The sequence below is a fragment of the Piliocolobus tephrosceles genome, chromosome 9, assembly GCF_002776525.5.
Source record: "Piliocolobus tephrosceles isolate RC106 chromosome 9, ASM277652v3, whole genome shotgun sequence".
Taxonomy (NCBI): domain Eukaryota; kingdom Metazoa; phylum Chordata; class Mammalia; order Primates; family Cercopithecidae; genus Piliocolobus; species Piliocolobus tephrosceles.
Window position 1 is genome coordinate 85473506 of NC_045442.1, and position 17927 is coordinate 85491432.

General features: G+C 45.7%; 1 protein-coding gene across 10 annotated transcripts in view; it reads right to left on the bottom strand.

Moving 5' to 3' along the window:
* Positions 1-3594: 3594 nt before the first annotated feature.
* The window catches only part of TMEM273 (transmembrane protein 273), a 34745-nt gene continuing 20412 nt past the window's right edge, over positions 3595-17927 (bottom strand). Inside the window, exons 2-7 of one of the 10 annotated variants that reach the window (XM_023230168.2) lie at positions 17143-17196; positions 16073-16213; positions 14981-15011; positions 14419-14575; positions 10784-10807; positions 3595-5130 (exon numbers count right to left, since the gene is read on the bottom strand). In XM_023230168.2, coding sequence (XP_023085936.1) covers positions 5062-5130; positions 10784-10807; positions 14419-14575; positions 14981-15011; positions 16073-16213; positions 17143-17196 — 476 coding nt within the window. In that variant the 3' untranslated portion in view covers positions 3595-5061. Of the gene's footprint in view, positions 5131-7434; positions 9683-10783; positions 10808-14418; positions 14576-14980; positions 15012-16072; positions 16220-17142; positions 17197-17927 lie in introns of those variants that run through there. The other 9 variants (XM_023230161.1, XM_023230159.2, XM_023230158.1 and 6 more) reach the window with 9 other exon arrangements.

Sequence of the window (17927 nt, forward strand, 5' to 3'; positions counted from 1 at the left end):
TAAAAGCTTCCTTATGATTCCTTTTTTGCTAAGATAAATAATGAGCAGCTCTGATCCACCTCTCTGGAGAGCTCAGAGCACACTACCAGGAGCTCCTATCCGCAGAGTGAGCACAGGCAACTGGTGATCTCTTGATAAGGAAAGACAGCAGTGTCCAATCTACCCTGCCTTGCATGGAGCCCCAGGTGCTCTCTCGGACTGTGTTGCTACCTAAAGCACATGGTAATTGTGTGATGTTAACCAAAGCAGCCCCTCACTCATTAGAAACATCTGCTTTGCATTATTTACACAGAAAAAGTTTTCCTCTTTACTGAGCCTACCCAATTCAAACTTAAGTGGGATTTGCCAGTTATCTGGCTAATTTTATGAGCAATAATAAAGATTGGTGAACACTTGGTGTTTGTATAATTACAATCCATTTTATGTTAAACTTAGCTTAAAAGAAATTTATCTTCATGAGAAAAATAGACAGACTTTAGTGAGGACCAATCTACAAAATGCCTGACCAGAGTTCTTCAAAACTGTCAAGGTCATCAAAATCAAGGAAAGTTTCAGAGATTTTCACAACCAAGAGGAGCCTAAGGCGATGCTGTGACTAAATGTCATGCGGTGGTCTGGATGGGGTCTTAGACCGGAAAAAGGATGCTAGATAAAAACAGGAAATGCAAATAATGTGTAGATTTTAGTCAATAATAATGTATCAATATTGGCTCATTAAATTGTGACAAATGTGCCATACCAATGAAAGATGTTAATAACAGGGGAGGCCAGGTGTGGAGCATTCTAGAACTCTCTCAACTATGCTCTCAACTTTTGGGTGAGTTTAAAACTGTTCTAAAATAAAAACTTTATTTAAAAATATATAACGAGGCTGGGCACAGTGGCTCATGCCTGTAATCCCAGCAGTTTGGGAGGTTAGGACAGGAGGGTTGCTTGAGCACAGGAGTTCGAGACTAGCCTAGGCCACATGATAAAACCCTGTTTCTACAACACATACAAAAATTAGTGGTACACACCTGTAGTCTCAGCGAGTCAGACAGATGAAGTGGGAGGATCACCTGAGCCTGGGGAGGTCAAGGGTGCAGTGAATCATGATTGTGAAAATGAACTCCAGCCAGGTGACAGACTGAGACCCTGTCTCAAAAAAACAAACAAAAAACTATACATATACATATGTAAATTAAGAATGAAACAAAAACTTCCATAATCTCACCTTCTTTGAATTTTGGAATTGTGTAAAAGTTGCCTGAAACCTATGAGAAGTAATAGCTCATGTTTACCAAGTGCTGACTACATGTCAGTGTGCTAAGAACTTTACACACGTTACTCATTTAATTCTCACAAAGATCCTATGGAGCAGGTACATCCATTAGCCTATTGTACAGATGTAGAAACTGAGGCATAGCACCATTAAATAATTTATCCAGCTCAGAAAGCAGCATTTTGTTACACAGCTCATGTAGTCTACCACTGCTCTGTACTGCACAGAGCGGAGCCACAAATGAAGAGGCAGTCATGAGTCCATTAAAATTCCAGGACTGTGAACACTGGGACATAGGATACACTGCTAAGGGGGGCTGGGACATTCAAGGCCTGAGTGACTTCTCTGCATCTGTATACACAGCCTGGGAGATGTGCCACTTATTTGTCATCTGATGATAATGTACTCATGAAAAATCATATTCTTTGAAGGATGATTAATTAATTTGACAAATCTGAGATTAAGACAAATGACTTAGAAGGGAAAGAATCAGTCACAGCCTGGACCTGGCCCTGTATGGACTTCCTGTCACAGGCCACTACCCCTTCTGCCTGCATCTTCGGGTCTGCCCAATTCAGCCTCTCTCCATCTAAGCAGCCAACCTGCACACTCCATCTCAGGGGAAAGGAGCCTCCGAGCTGGCTCTCCCCATCTTCTCTCATAAATCCCAGAGCACGTTCTAGAATAATCGTTGACACATGCCTTTAACCCCGATTTGCGGGTTTGTACACCTGTAGAAAGGTGAGATTCACTCTCTCCAAATTCAGCCCATCCTTGCCTCCCCAGTAGCCTAGGAGACCCAAGACCCAGTTGCAGAGCTCTCTAAGGCCATTGCTCCTCAGGCTCTCCACATCCTAACCAATGACTCCCGAACCTGGGGTTGTGATGAACTCCCTCTGCCTCCCTTACAGATTGATCCACCAGCAAGTCTTGGCATCTCTTCCCCTAAGGTCTATCCCAACCCCCCCCCCCCCCCCCCCCTCCCTGCCTCCTTGCTGCCTGCACTCTACCTGGGACATGCCTACTTCCTGCTTGGACTGCAGCATAGATACTGCAGGGACTCTAGAGGATGCAGAGGGATGCTGGTATGCCGTGACTCATTTGAAAGTCACAATAGCAATGATATTTTTATTTCCAACTGCCTAGCTCATCTGCCTCTCAGCTGTTTCCCAACTTTCATGGTGAAAAGGTTGCATCTTCAGGCTCTGTTCAGCTCAGCTTCCCTCTGTCTAAGCAACCCTGTCTGCTTAGAAAGGAGTTTTATTAATTCCTCCAAACCTTCATTTATTTTCTAAAATTGCATGATATGTGTACTTTTAACACACAGAGGAGGACACCCATACATACACATATTTAATTGTTTATGTATTAATTTGTAGAGATTCAATGTAAACACACTTAATTTACAGATATATAGACTGATACATATATAGATGATTTTTAATTTGTTGACCTTGCCAGTTAACCCTCTCCCATTTCACCTTCCCCTCCTTCCCATACTGAATCCTGGAGGCCTCAAACCACTGCCACTTCATTAGATCCTGGCTGGCTGCAGCCATGTGCGACCTGCTTCCCTGTGCAGGATGACTCTTTCTCCTGATATCTGAGAATGATTTGTCCCCTTCCACTTGGGTCTGATGTTCTCCATGCTGTGGTGGGCTGTGGTGGGGGAAGCTGTATGTGTCCTGGGGTCCCAGAACTTACAAAACTGGGAGGATGGGGCTTAGCCCAGACTCTGGCCTCTGCTAGTGTACTGCCAAACCACAGGGTGAGGCAACCATGCTGGAATGGCCCTGACTCAAGAAGCTACATTGCAGACCCAATGGCTTGTTAGGACTCCTTTCAGTCACTTCCAAGAGCTACTGTCCATAGGATCCTGTGTCCCCAGGAGCTGCTCTTATGGAGAGGAGCTGTCGAGGGGGGCTTCAGAGAGCTTCCAATAGGACTAGAAGGACATCTAGAAGGAAGATATATATAGAGCTTGGGTTTGGAGTGTAAGCCAGGGAGACCTCAATGTCAGGGCCTCCTGCCCATTGGCCTCCCAGATGATGTCGGCCTTTATGACCCAAGGAGAAGACGCTGGCCTTCAGCATAATTCTCTCTGTTCTTCACTTGGGAAACCTTGTGTGGGGCTAAAACAAAACCAGAGTGCAGTGGTGGTGGTAGGAAAATATGACATGAGGTGGGGTCAGGGAGAGAACACCAAGGTTTTGCTGTGTGTACAGAAGGTAAAATGATGGCTGAGAGTCCAGGAGCATTCACCTTCAGTTCACAAGTGTTTCTGCCATTCACAAACCAGATGTCTTAATTAAAATGCTGCTAAAGGAAGCAAATCAATTAGCAGATCCCATACAAGATGGTTTATTTTATCTTACACACAGAAAATTGCTTATGAGTATCACGTTATCACTCTTGGTTATCAGTTAACAAAGGCTGCTAATGAACAGCATCGTTATCAAGTTGCATAAGAGACGCCCTGGGAGTCAGGCAAATTATGACAACACAGCACTTTGTTCTGAAATACAGCTCATCTTTCATCACACATGAGGAAGGCAGCCCAGTCCGAAAGATTTCCTGGAAAGTGGAAAGGCAAGGAAAATTCTGTGATGGGATCCCAGAAACACAGGGTTAATATTACAAGGGAGAGAAATGCTCATAGGGCCTTAGCCTGATGGGAATTGTAGAATGACGTGGCTTTCCTGAGCCTCCACCAGTCATGTCTTTTATGCAACAGCTATGCACATTGTAGTAATAACCACAAAATAATTATATAAGGAGAAAAAATAATAACTGACATTCATGGCCCTCTACAAGGCACAGTATCTGCTTTCTCATTTGGTCCTTTGTTGGTTCCGTCTTTTGAAGGTCTGAGAGCAGCAGGCCCATTCCATGAACGCCAAAGCCCTTCCTCCAACACCAGCCCAGCCTACCATTTCCCCTCCAGAAGGCCAGTGTTCATCATCCACAGGGCTGGAGACCATCCCGGAGACCCCATGTTTCAGGACTCCCGAATCTTCACAGAGTCCATCTTTAAGAAGGGATCTTCTGGCAGCTAAGAGGTGAAGCTAATCGTTCTAGAAAGTACTGCCTAACTGATGAGAAGATGGCAGTGCATAGGAAGCTGTGTGTTGGGTCCGATTCCCCTTTTCATGAGCCATTTTCTGTGGTAGGTTCCACGGGCATGGACGTCATGCCCTCGTGGAAGCATGAACAGCTCCAACACAGGGTGAAGTTTTTGGTGTCCACCTTTTCCTACTGCAGGCTAAAGTGCTCAAGCCTTCCTCTGTGCAGTCCGCTTCTTCCAGAAGAGGCGTGATAGTTTCCTTTAGGACAAAGGCACTGTATAGTCTATTCCTTCTATTATTTGCCTCCAATATTCAGTCCATGTGAAAGTTCATTACCAGCCTTGAGTTTTCGAATGCAGAACATCCTGAGATGTTAACCGTGGGCCGTTGTCCACAGAGCTAGAACCTCTCTTCACATCACTGCTCACCTACAGCTCAATCACCTGTGCATCTCTGGAAAGGAAGAGAACCACCTGGAAGACTTATTGAGAGGGCAACTATGCTCTAATTATTACATGTGTTAATGCAACTCAGACAATTAAACAGGTATAAAAGCTCATCAGCAAAGCCTGCAAGGTGGAACACTTCCTTGTGCAACATAGAAAGGAACCTGAAGGCCAGTGGCTTCTGGGTAAAGGGGAGAGCTCAACCTAGAAGTTGTTTTCTGCCTGCCAAACCCAAGGCAAGCAAAACTTCATCTACTTTGATGACAAAAAGAGAAATCATTCCTCGAGGTTAATAGGCATATTTTGGGAAACTTGTCACTTTCTGTAGTTTGTGAATTTGCACAGATCTGGGCCGATGCTACCAGAAACAAGGTAGATAGACCTATGAGAATGGAACTGAAAAATAATGCCTTCACATCTGAACTGCAAGCTATTACAGAGGGTGAGACTTCTCCATACTTGGTGTACCAGCTTTGATGGAAGGGAAGGGCAGCATAGGTGTCTAAAAAGGGGAACACGGGAGAGAAGATGAGTCAACAAACCAGACTCTGATATAATAGAACTTGGGCTGAAAGTAGGACGCAGACCCTTCTAAGGGAGTCACTTATACCTCCATGCCTTAAGACCAAATTCACACCCTCACTGTAGTTTCACATAGACATCTGGAATATAATAGAATGGTATATAAGCTTACATTGAATGATGCAAAATTGTTTATGACTTTCCTTGGTGCATATTCAGTCACAATCTCCTGACAGCTAAGATCTCCCCATGAGAGATGGGGCAGCAACAGCAGGAAGGTGGGATAGATGTGGGACAAGCCACATCAAAGGCCATAAAACAGACAGACAAAACAGACAAAAACTTGACTACCCCCTATTTGAGGACCAAGAACACAGGTCATGGTCAGGGATATAGGGCTTGATGATAGTAGAACCAACGTTAAAGACAAGAAAGACACTGGAAACCAGCAAGATATAGTAAGAGGAAGTGGCAAGAAAAGTAAAGGAAGGGATTCCATGCAAGGGCCTCAAAGGCCGTCAGGGTTTTCTTTCTCCTTTAAAAGATGGAAGGTCCAGAGGAACATGGGGTTTAGAGGCCCAGAGGTTGAGCAGAGGGTTCATCCTTCCTACTGTCTTTAACAAGCTCTGCATTAAAAGGCCCCATCAGGTGTTGATAAGGAAGGGATCTAAAGAAGTTGGGGTTAGCCAGGTTCGCACTTGAGATACCAATGCTCAGAGTGGCTGGGCAGCCCAAGAGAACAGCCTCCTCCCACCCCTGGCTGCCCTGAACAGAAGAAGGGACACTGCTGAGCTACCTTATGGATGAAGTTGCTCTCTGACCTCTCTGACAGGTAGCGATACCTCTGCAGATGGGTGTTTGTCACCAGCCACCAGAAAGCCAGGCACAATCTGGAGAAAACAAGGTAAGGCTGGCAGAGTCTGGGGTAGCATCTGCTGGCTGGACTAGCAGGTGAATTAGGCTGCATGGTACTCCAGGCTGGCATCATGAGAAAGAGCAAGAGTGTTGCATACCCTACAATTTAGTGGCTACAAACCCAAATCTTTGACCAATCCTCCAAGAATCACATAGACCAACAAGGAGAGAAGAACAAAAAAAAAAAAACAACAACAACAAAAGTGAAACTAATAATGAGAGTGCCTATATATTCTGGTTAGCCCCAGGTTTCATCTGTTTAGGATACATTTATGCCTGCTAATACTGAAAAAAATCTTTGGCAAAATCCAACACACATTTCTGATTTTTAAAACTCAGTAAAATAGGAACTGATGATTGCTCCTCAACATGATAAGATATGTGTGCTTCAGCCCTAGAGCCAGCATCTTACTTGATGGACTCCACTAGTGGATTTCCCATCAAAGTCTGTCAGAGGCATGTTGTATGCACACTTTTCCCGCTATTATTTAACATTGGTGTTTTTAGCCAATGCAATCAGAGAGGAGAAAACAATTAGAGACATAGCAATTGTGAAAGAATAACTATATTTTGGCAGATGACATAATATCATAAAAACTTAAGGGACAGAGGAGAAAACAGAGAAAAATAATACAAGAATTCAACAAGCATTCTCACCCTCTGTAACAGTTTGTAGTTCAGATGTGAAGGCATTATTTTCCAGTTCCATTCTCATGGGTCTATCTACCTTGTTCCTTTTAGCATCTGCCCAGATCTGTACAGATCTGTGCAAATTCACCAACTACAGAAAGTGACAAGTTTCCCAAAATATGCCTATTAACCTTGAGGAATGATTTCTCTTTTTATCATCAAAGTGGATGAAGTTTTGTTTGCCTTGGGTTTGGCAGGCAACAAGGCAACCTCTGTAATGGTAACATAATCCCCCAAAATCAAAATACAATCAAAGACCTGGTAGGCAACATCATGACAAAAACTCTATTTTGAAAGCAGCAAAGACAAAATACTTATGAATAAATATAACAAAATATATGACAATCTTATAAGAGTAAAATCTGAAAACTCTCCTGAAACACACAAAACAGTAACACCCAAAATCAGATAATTTTTTATGAAAAATTACCTCTTTTCTGTGGAGAACCACTTAACATCGTAAAGAAGTAAATCATCGTTAACTCAATACGTAAATGTAATGTAATCCCAGTCTAAATACCAAGATGTTTGCTTCTTTTTTTCTGTGTGTTATTTTTACTTTATTTGTTTTGGTCTATACAAAAACCCGGTAGCCAAAAACACAAAGTAATCATCATAAAATTCTCCACTGGGACCTCCCCCAGCCCCCACACCATGAAAGATTTCTGTTTCTGTGGAAAGATTCTGAAGTTGATTCCGAAGTTCATATGGAAAAATAAATATGCAAGAATAGCTGGAATAAACTAGCAAGAATGTCCCCTGTAAAGGAAGCATAAGGTGTGCGGGTGGAGGGAACCAGCCCCATCAGAAGGTAGAGCACATCCGGAAGCCTCTCTAGGCTCAGCCTCTCTAGGAAGCCCTCAGCACATGAATAACCACAAATGCCAATGGAGAATAAAGTCTAGAAATACCCTAGTACATACAGAAATTTAGAACATTATAAAAGTGTAGTAGTTCAGTAGCAAATGAAACACAGGGGAAATAGGGTGGTTTTAAAAAATAGTATCGGAATAAATCAATTGCCATTTGGGAAAAAAACAAAATTGGATCTGTAACTCACACCACACACCAGAATAAATGCCAAATGGATCAGACATCTGAGTAAGTAATAAAACCATCCAAGTGCTGGAAAAAGTATATATGCACAGATGTATACATCTATATGTAAACATTTTCTAATTTTATTTAAAAAAATGTGTGTCTATATAAAAGTGTTTTCAATTAAATATATTTTTGTAACAGTATCACAGAAAGGATAAACCAGGAATTATTGAAAATGGCAACTTCAAAGCAGTAGGTAGGAACACGGTGGAGTGAAGTTACAAAAGAAACACTTCTCTGAGTTTATCTGATTATATAGTTTATCTCTGAATCGTGTACATGACACACGTATATCTCTGTTTACACATGTATTATCTGTCTACATAGTTTATCTCTGAATCGTGTGTCATGTACATGATTCAGAGACAAACTGTGTAAACAAAACTATGTAAATTAAAATTTTAAAAGATTAAAACAGGAAATAGTAAAATAGAATACACACTAAAACAAATGTTTCTGACTCTCCATCCAATTGATAACATAACCACACAGAGAATATAATTAATTTCATTTGAACACAATATTCTGGCCGTACATACCTAGAGAGCTAAAGCCACTGCAAAGAAATGTGCAAGTTTACTGAGCAGGTCTACCGCTGTATAGTGCTCTAATTTCTGGAGGTATTTTGTGTGTATTATAGAATAGAGAAAATGAGTAAAAATATTATGTGGTTGAAAAGCAGGGTTTTTACTTTGGAGAAGGCAATCTAGACATATGGAATAGGGAAAGCTTAGAAAAAATCTTATGATACTGAGTTTGTAATTTAAATACACATTTCCTGACTCTGTCCATTGAAAGGGCCTAGAATCAATGACACCTCAGTAGCCCTGAGCACACATTGTGCCCAGATCTTAGTTTTTGAAAATCATTCCATAGTAAAAATTAAAATAAAATAAAATAAAAGAGAGAGAGAGAGAGAAAGAAACAGGGACCCTTGGGAAAATTAGACCCTTGTGCTACCCTTGGGAACAAGACAAGGTGAGCCTCAGATGTTGTGTTGTCAGAAGTCTAGCATGTGCTCAAAGACTAATGAGGTTCTGTCTAAAGGGCACAGGGGCCCCCAAGAAGTGAGTTGCATGAGCCAAATTTGCAACAATTTGGGCATCAGAAAGAATCATAATGGTAATGGATTAAAATGCGTTGAAGTCCACAGTAATAATCCTTAACAAAAGAAGAAGGAGAAAGGCGAGATAGAATAAAAAGGCTTTCTTCTAGATGAATGTCAGCTATTAAATATAGAAGAAATGCTGGAGTTAGAAAGTCAATATTTTGTAATCACCAATGCCAATAACTGCTTCAAGCAGGATCATGAATAGACTAAAATCATTAGGTGAGGAATTGTTGGGGGTCCGGATATTCACATAGTGTCAAAGTGCCTCCCTTCGTATTATTCATTCATTTCAGAGGGGAAAATTCTAATTTCCACAAATGTAGAAATCTAGTGGTCACTCCCTTAACCAAGCAAATGAAGCATCACCAACAGTGATGCAATACAATGAAAGGTACACAACATCACCTTGTGGTATTTCCAACCAAAAACTTCCATCTGAATCCACTCAGGAGAAAACAATCAGACAAATCCAGAAAATGGGACATTGTGTAAGACAGCGGGATTTAGGGACTTCTCAATCAACAATGTCATAAAGATAAAAAGCAGAGGGGCTGTTCAACACTGAAAGAGACTTTAAAAAAGACAAAATAAATACAAATATTTTTTCCGGATTGGAAAATAGCACACACACAAAAAATAGAGCAATAAAAGATACTTCTGAAATAACCAGAGAAATTTAAATATGGATTATATAATAGATGATATTAAATTAGCATTAATTTTCTTACGAGTGGTCATTGTATTGTGATTATACACAATAGGAGACACAAAGGTGCTGTATTCAGGGGTGAAATATCATGGTATCTATACTAATTTGCAAGTAGATCAGTCAAAAATGCTTATGTTCACAGAGTTAAAGCAAAGGGGGCACCATGTCAATGAGTGACCCTAGGTGAAGGGTGTATATATTTTGACTGTCCCGTTCTTTCAACTTTTCTTTGGATTTGAAATTTTTTCATAAAGCAGGAGAGTGAGAGAAAGATCAAGAGATCGCCCCAGGACTGTGTGACCATCCTGGGCTGGTCAGACAGGGAGCGAAGTCTCAGTGGGTTTGGCACATGCACAGGGCATGAAGTGAGGAAAAAGCTGGGGAAGGTGGATTGTGAAATGATGATTCTCAAAACCCTAGTGAAGATGCCTTCATTTCTAGGAGTCTTCATTCATAGGCTCATTCAATCAGGGGTCCAAGATCCTGTCCCCTTCTGCAGACTGGCCCTCCACATACGGGCTTCATCCACTCCAATACCCCAAAGCAGCACTGAGATGCAAATACCCAGCCAAACTGACAGCATGATGACATGAAGAGATGTTTGGGAATTTTTTTCACCTAATGGACTAAATTGGCTAATTATTAGACTGGACACTATTATAGGATAGGTCTTGGAGAATGAAAAACAGTTTACCTATCCTGTTAAAACCCTGTTTTGTCAGCTCTAACTGGGCAAATGCCCCACAGCTTCACTTTAAATCTTGCCAAGTGCCACCACATCCCAAGGTGATGCTGATTCCTGGTCTCACAGCTGTCCTGGCATGAGGGCTCCTGGCCATGGCCATCATTGCCCGTCCTGCATGGCCAGGGTGAGGGAGAGGCCTTGCCGAAAACCCATGCAGCCCCACAGGGCAGAGACTGCCTGTCCTCATTTTAAGACAAGTGATCACTCTTACAACTCACCTTTCGGAGAAATTGTAGTTTCGCCTGCAAAAGAAAATAAAAATATGTTTATTGCCTAAGCCTTAGATGACAGAAAGATAGCACAAAGCTTGCTGCAGGAGAGTGGCTTGCTTGTCATTAGCTTGTTCTTTTGGGTCTGACTTCCTCATGACTCAGCCTGACTCCATCTAGTGTTAGTTTTGGAAACTCAAATCCTGCTTCTCCTCTCTGAAAGTCCCTCTATTTGCAGAGGAGCTCTGTTATGATACCTGCCAAGAACAGCTCCCTGCACGTGGTGAGGGCGATGTATTATCAGGGGCATGAACTCCCATCCAGCCATTGCCTCCCAGCCCTGCTCTCTCCTGGCCTTTATTTCTTGCCTCCCTCACCCACCTCTAGCATCCCTTCATGTTTTTTCATGAACTTCGCTTTCATGAACCCACCTCTAGCATCCCTTCCTCTAGCATCCCTTCATGTTTTTTCATGAACTTCGCTTTCAAAAAGTTCATTGTTGAATAACTATTGGAGCCATCTTTCCTGGATTATGAAAAATGCCTTCTATAGCCCTGATGGCTCAAAATAACCCAGAACTTCCAAAAAACACATATAACAGAGATGCTCCTCTTAGATGATCATGCAAAATAACACAAAAAGCACAGTAACTGCTCATTCAGCAGTGTTTTCAAATGGGTCTGTGTTGTATTGCTCACAGCAGCATCTTCCCACACAGATGTATGTGTGTCAGAGTCCATCATGAATGACTACACGCACATACACACATATACACAGGCGCTACATGCACACACACACATATGTGTGCGCACACATACAACAGGATTAAGGATCAGGCTTTGTGGAATTTCATTCTATGTCAAGTCCACGGCTAAGATGTCCCTGAAGAATGGTCTGCTTCAAGGTCTGGCGATTTGCAAAGCAAAGTGCCTTAACTCAAAGTCCTCGTCAATGTGTGCCAGGAGTTCGGATGGTCAAGTTAGTGTCCCTGTGCTGGGTGGAGCTCCAGCACTTTAGAGCCCTCCCCGTGGTGAGAAGGTCACTGTGCTAGAATCTCCACATGTTTCAATATTCCTAACCACAGGGCCTGAGCTGGCCACAGCAGCCTGTGTCCTCCGCCTGGGTACCTAAGCACCCAACAGAGGGCCCCTGAGGCCATGTGGTGCCAGAGTCTTCACCATGGCCAACATAGCCCATCCATTCAAAACAGACTCCTCCTGCACTCCTCACCACAGAGACTACCTGGACTCTCAAAGGCAACAAAGGTTCTAGGGAGTCAATCCTTCTTGCCCTTCCAGACTCAATCCACGGCCTCCTCATGTCCTCCAAGAGCCCTGTGTGAAAACCCTTATTATGGCCAGTCCACCCTGATTCCACGGTGGGAGAGGCTGACTCAGCACCCAACCCACAGCCATCCGAGTGCTGCCCTTGGGTCAGTGGGGACTGGGACACCCTCCTGGCCAGGTGCTACAGCTGCACGCTCAGGAGAACCTGTGATTGTGCCAACACCCCTAGGGCTAGAAGAACACAGAGCTGCCCCAGAGTGAAAGCCTCTTAGGGTGAAGGGAAGGGAGGGGTGTGAAGAGGTGGCCAGCATGGAACTCCACTCTCCCGCATCAGTGGATTTGGGGGCACTGGGAGCTGTTCGGCATGTTTCTTCTATAAAAAGGAATGTGACAGCTTCAGCTAATGTGGGTCTGGGTGTGTGTGAATGTGTGTGTGTGTGTGTGTGTGTGTGTGAGAGAGAGAGAGAGAGAGAGAAATGGGACACATGGCATCTCTGGTCCCTCAACCTGAAATATCCCCAATTCCACCACACATTCCCAAAACCCCCTCAAGCTGGTTACATGCCCTGCATGCACAGAATGTGACATGGCCAGCAAGAGGAGTGCTGTGTGGCCACCAGGGCCTGGAGACTTCACAGGCCCACTCAACCTAAGTTGACCACACATCCGTTTCCCTAGGACAGTCCAGGCTCTCACTCATCATCCTGGTGTAACTTTTACAGAGTCTCTTCTCACTCTCACAAAGTCCTGTCTTGGATGATAAGTTATATCCCCTGTTTTCTCCAGCCCAGGACCCAGTGGACTGACACAAACTTGGGGTGGGGGGGATGACATGGGAGGGGACAGAGAGAAGGAAAGTGAGAGTCAGAAACAGAAGAAGAGATGGAATGCTGGGAGACAGAGTTGATGAAACGCGCTTTAATGCTTTGCAATCAGAAACCACTGCTGAAAACTAGAATATCTGAGGGAGGAGAAATCCTCAAAAAAAAATGAACTTCTCAAGACAATCCATGTCCAGCTCATCCCAAGGGCATGACTCCATGAGGGCTGATGAGTGATGACCTGCAGCCACAGTGCACCATGCGTTCATCCCTCATGCAGCCATTAATCCATCTGCTCCTTCAATAGACACTGCTGGGAAGTTACCCAGTCCCAGGTCCCATGAAGAACTGGAAGGTGAGACTGGGCTCTGGGTACTTTCTAAAAGCCAGTATCCCTGTGTCAGCCCAGGCCTCTGTCCTAAATGCCAGCCACTTACTAGACATCTCCTCTACGTGGAAGTGTCCAGAAACCTTCGGTTCACCATGTTCAAAAAAAAATATCATCTCAACCAGCTCATTGCCCAAAGCTGCTCCCCCACCAACTTCCCAAAGGGCACCAGCTCAAAGAAAACTCTGAGCTGTTCTAGATTCTTTTCTCTCCTCCAGTGGCTGTCTCAGCCCCTCATCCCAGGTCCCTGGGCCAGCTCCTCCTTAACTTTGTTCCCATCTTTTATTTTCTCCATTGCCTCCACCAGGACTTACTCCAGCAGGGCTTCGCACCAGGCCTGTGTCTTTGTCCGGGCTTCCAGTACATCTTCCTGGCTGCAGCTGGGCCCTCCTCCATGCTACCAGATAACAAAAAAAAATTCTATCCCTCCCCTGCTTAGAATCCATCAGTAGGTGACCAGAAGTTTCAGGACAGATTTCAGACTCCATTGCTTAACACCAGCTCCTCTGACTGTACATGCGTAGAAACTACTTATCTCTCCAGCCCTTCCTTCCACATCGTCACATGAAACACTTACTTCTGCCACATGGCGTGTTTGTCAGCTGCAGGTTTTACCCATGATGCTTACATATGCTAGGGTTCCCTCTGCCTTCTTGAGCTTCTCTTAGTCCTTCCGCATGTAGCCTGAGGCTCCCCTGCACCTCCTAGTGGCTATGCAGCCCTCTGCACCCCCAAGACACAAGGCAACACACACATAGCCTGCCATAGCCCTCCCGGGACTCTCACCCTCAATGTGCAGCCACCACCTGAGATGAGACCTTCCTGTCTCCCCTGTAGACTGAAGGAGATTGTCCTACTTCTCTCTCCTTGACCCCCGGCACCTAGCTTATGGCCTCATGTTCATTTATTCATTCATTCATTCAACAGATATGCAAGTATCCACTGTGTCCCTGGCACTGTGCGAAGTGCTGGGCTACAGAAGTGAAAAGGAAGACCCTACCTGCCCAGAGCTTACATTTTAGAAAGAAACCCATACAAAATAGACAAATCAATATATCATATAGCATCAACTAGTGCAGAGAATTATAAAGAAAACTGAAGCCAAGCAAAGAGAAGAGAATGGTGGCTGGAGTCGAGAGGGGATTGTACTTTAAATAGGCCCTCTATGATGCAGTGGTGACACTGAAGCAGGGATTTGAAGGAAAAGAGGGGCGAGGCTTGCAGCTTTCCAGCAAAGAGCATTCCAATGACAGAAAACAGCAAATACAAAGGCCCTGAGGCAGGACCGTCCCTGAGGACATGGGCTCTACACAGAAGAGCAGGGTACCTTGATGCCAGCAGAGAAGCCCGGAAACCTGGGACAAACCACATGTGACCTCCCAAGTGACAGGGGCTGCAGGCCTCATTCTGAGTGTCAGAGGTATGCACTGAAGGGGTCTGAGTGAGGGGTGGAACAGGATCTAATCCAGGCTATGCAGAGGCGAGCCGTAGTTCCTTTGACGACTGTATCTTGTGGCCCTCACTCTTGTGACACCTGCCCACTCGTCCAGAGGAGGAGAGAGTGTAAGGAGGGGGCCATGAGGTGTATTCTAGTCACCTAGAAGGCATGCCAGAATACAGAGAAGGCTGGGGGTGACAGGCAAGGGAGTGGCATGGCCAAGACAGGAGAGAACACAATACCCCTCCCTGACTGTGTGGGCAGTGACCTTACCTTGGGGCTCTCTTCTTTAGCGGGATGGTGTCTAAACAGAGAAAGCCGGGCATTAGGAAGGGGGTCCTGTGACAAGAGGTACAGAGCGTTCCCTAGAACTTTCACCTCCCTCTCCTGGGTCCTCTCATTCATGATGTCCTCGAGAGATCCGGGGCCTGGCTGCCATGTGATGAAGAGGCTGTTTCCTCCCCTTATTTGTGGGGATACACAAGAATAAGCAAACTCAAGGATAAGCAAACTCCCATGGCCTATTAAGCCCCTCAGGGGATGCACACGCCAGCATCTTGGGAAGCCTCCTCCTCTCCCGGCCCTGACCAGCCCCTTCTGCTTATCTTCATGGATCATAATCACATCTTCCAGAAAGACAGCGAGGCTCTGTTCTCCCCAGAAGCACCCCATGGAAAACTGCACCATCATTGCATTGAGCCGTCTAATACAACAGAGGATGAGTTTGGGGGTGATACCCTGAAAGAACAGATGCAAATCAACGCTGCATTTTGGGTGCCAAGGAGGCGGAGGACTGTGCCATGGTGCACATCAGCCAGCTCAGTTTCTATCTGAGGGGCTACTCAGTACTGTTTTGAGAAGGACTTTCCCAATTTATGAAAAAAAAAATGCATCTTGACCCACACAGTCAACAGAACCTCCCACCATCCACCCACACTTATGACCAACCTCACTGCCTCCTGGGACTGGGTTTGTTTGATCTCATCATTTGGATGAGAGAACAGAAATTTCTGTGTGAAGCCAATTTTAGTTCCTCTCCCACCTTTCTCCAGGAAATGTGATTCTCAGGACTCCCAAGAGCAATGGAAAGGAAAGGTACAGAGGGAAAGAGTCACGAAAGACAGAGAGATGGAAAGAGAGACAGAAAAAGGAACACAAATAGACAGAGAGAGAGAGACAGAAGAAAGAGAAACAGAGGCAAAGACATAGTAAGAGAGACAGAAACATGGAGAAGTCACTGCCTTCCTTTACAGCCTGTTGGGCTCTGCGCTTGTGGGTTCATTCTTGCTGTAGCCAGCATCACAGAGTGGCCCTCGGTGCCTGGCTGGGTCGGGCAGAGCCACGCCCAAGCACTGCATCCCTCACCATTGAGGCCTCCAGGTGTGCTTTTCAGGTCGGAAGAGTCGTCGTCAAATAAGTGCCTCCTGATCATGCAGATCTTCAGGGCCAGGAAGCTGGCAGATACGGCAATGCCCACAGCAGTCCCGATGAGGGCATACTTGAAATCTGAAACTCAGGAAGGAATTGAACACCGGGTTTCAGTCACCTGCAGCTTCCTCTACATTCCAGATGAGGTCCAAAGCATGCATGTGGCCTAACACGCCACCTCCTACTGGCTGAGGCCAGCCTCACCGTCCACTCTCCCAGGAGTCACTTTGCTCTCAGCCTCTGCCTGCACCCCATCCCCTCCTTCAGAAGCACCATCCCTGGTTCCTTCAGCTGTGGAAATTGTTCCCACCTTTCAACGCTCCCTGAAGCTCACCTGGCTACCCGCCCCAAATGGTGAGTTGCTCATTTCTCTGGCCGCCTGAGCCTCCTAGCCCTTCCTCACCGATCCCTTCATTAATTCATCCACTCATCTATTGGGTGTGTGTTAATTGCCTGCTCTGTGGTGAGCAATGCAGGAGAATGGATAAGGCCTATCTGGCCTTTGAGGAGCCTGCAGTCAGCTGGGGAGGACAAGGAAGGAGCTCATGATGGGAGAGGCTGGGTTGGCTTGGAATCATGGGCATCCAGAGCCTTCTCAGAGGGTGAGGCATGCAGACTGAGCCTGGCCAGCATATGAGGCCCTTAAGGGGCAGAGAGGCTGGAAGCTTGCAGGTGGAGGGAGGCACCGATGAGGACTGTGAGCCTGGCAGAGCATGCTGTCAGGGCCCATGGCTACAGGATAGGGCTCTGTGGGTGCCGGAGTCACGCATCTCTGGCCCTGAGGTATCATGCCTCCTGTGTGGACAAGCTTTAATGCAAGGCCTTGCCCCCAAAATAAAGCTGTCAGCCACTCGACAGCCCAGGGAGGGCCTGGAGGTGAGGGTGCCCCTTTTCCTATGCTGACAGCAGGGAACCGATTCCAGCACTGCAACCCTCTGCTTGTGTGTTGTGGGAGCCTCCTTCCTGCCCCTGACCCTATGCACAGAATAACATGGGCAGCCACCTACCGATTTCAGCCCCTGGGGGCTTGCCTGTTGCCAGCACTTGAGCTCCTCCTACATCTGCAAAGAAAGAAACCCCAGAGCCTGGTTAGAACAGAGCTGGCTGTGGCCCTAGCCACCCAGTCTCAGAGGCCTGGGAAAGCCTGCCTCAGGTACCCCAGGAGCACAGAGGTGGGCTCCCAATTGCCATGGAGCATCTTGGAGCCTTGCTGAGACATCAGAGCTCCCTCAAAACTCAGACCAGGAACGCGTCTCCACCCAATGCAGTTCAGTCAGCTGTTCAGCAGTTTCCAAGACCTGCACTCTGGCCCAAACTTGCTCCACAGGTTCCCCTGTGGCTCCCAAGGCCCTCCTTAATCCAGCAGGGCTTTGGTGCTTCTAGTTCCCCACACAGCCGGGGCATCTCCTGCCTTGGAGCCACACTCTCTGCCTGTCCCCATCTTCTTTCTCTCCTTCTTTACCTGGTGTTGGCTCCATGCCACTTCCTCCCTGACTCCCCAAACCTGAGTGAGCTGACCCCAGTGTGCTCCACAGCTGTGGTGCTTGCCCGCCATAACTGACCATGTCGATATGTAGCAACATTTATATGGCACTAGTGTGCACCAGGTACCATCCTAAAAGGTTCTCACATATTAACACATCAATGCGTCTTCTGGCTGGTCTCGCCCTGGACTGCATAGTACAGTGTCCAGCATTTGATGCAGTGCTTGGCCCATGGGAGGCATTAATAGATGTTGGTGGAAGGAAGGAAGGAAGGAAGGAAGGAAGGAAGGAAGGAAGGAAGGAAGGAA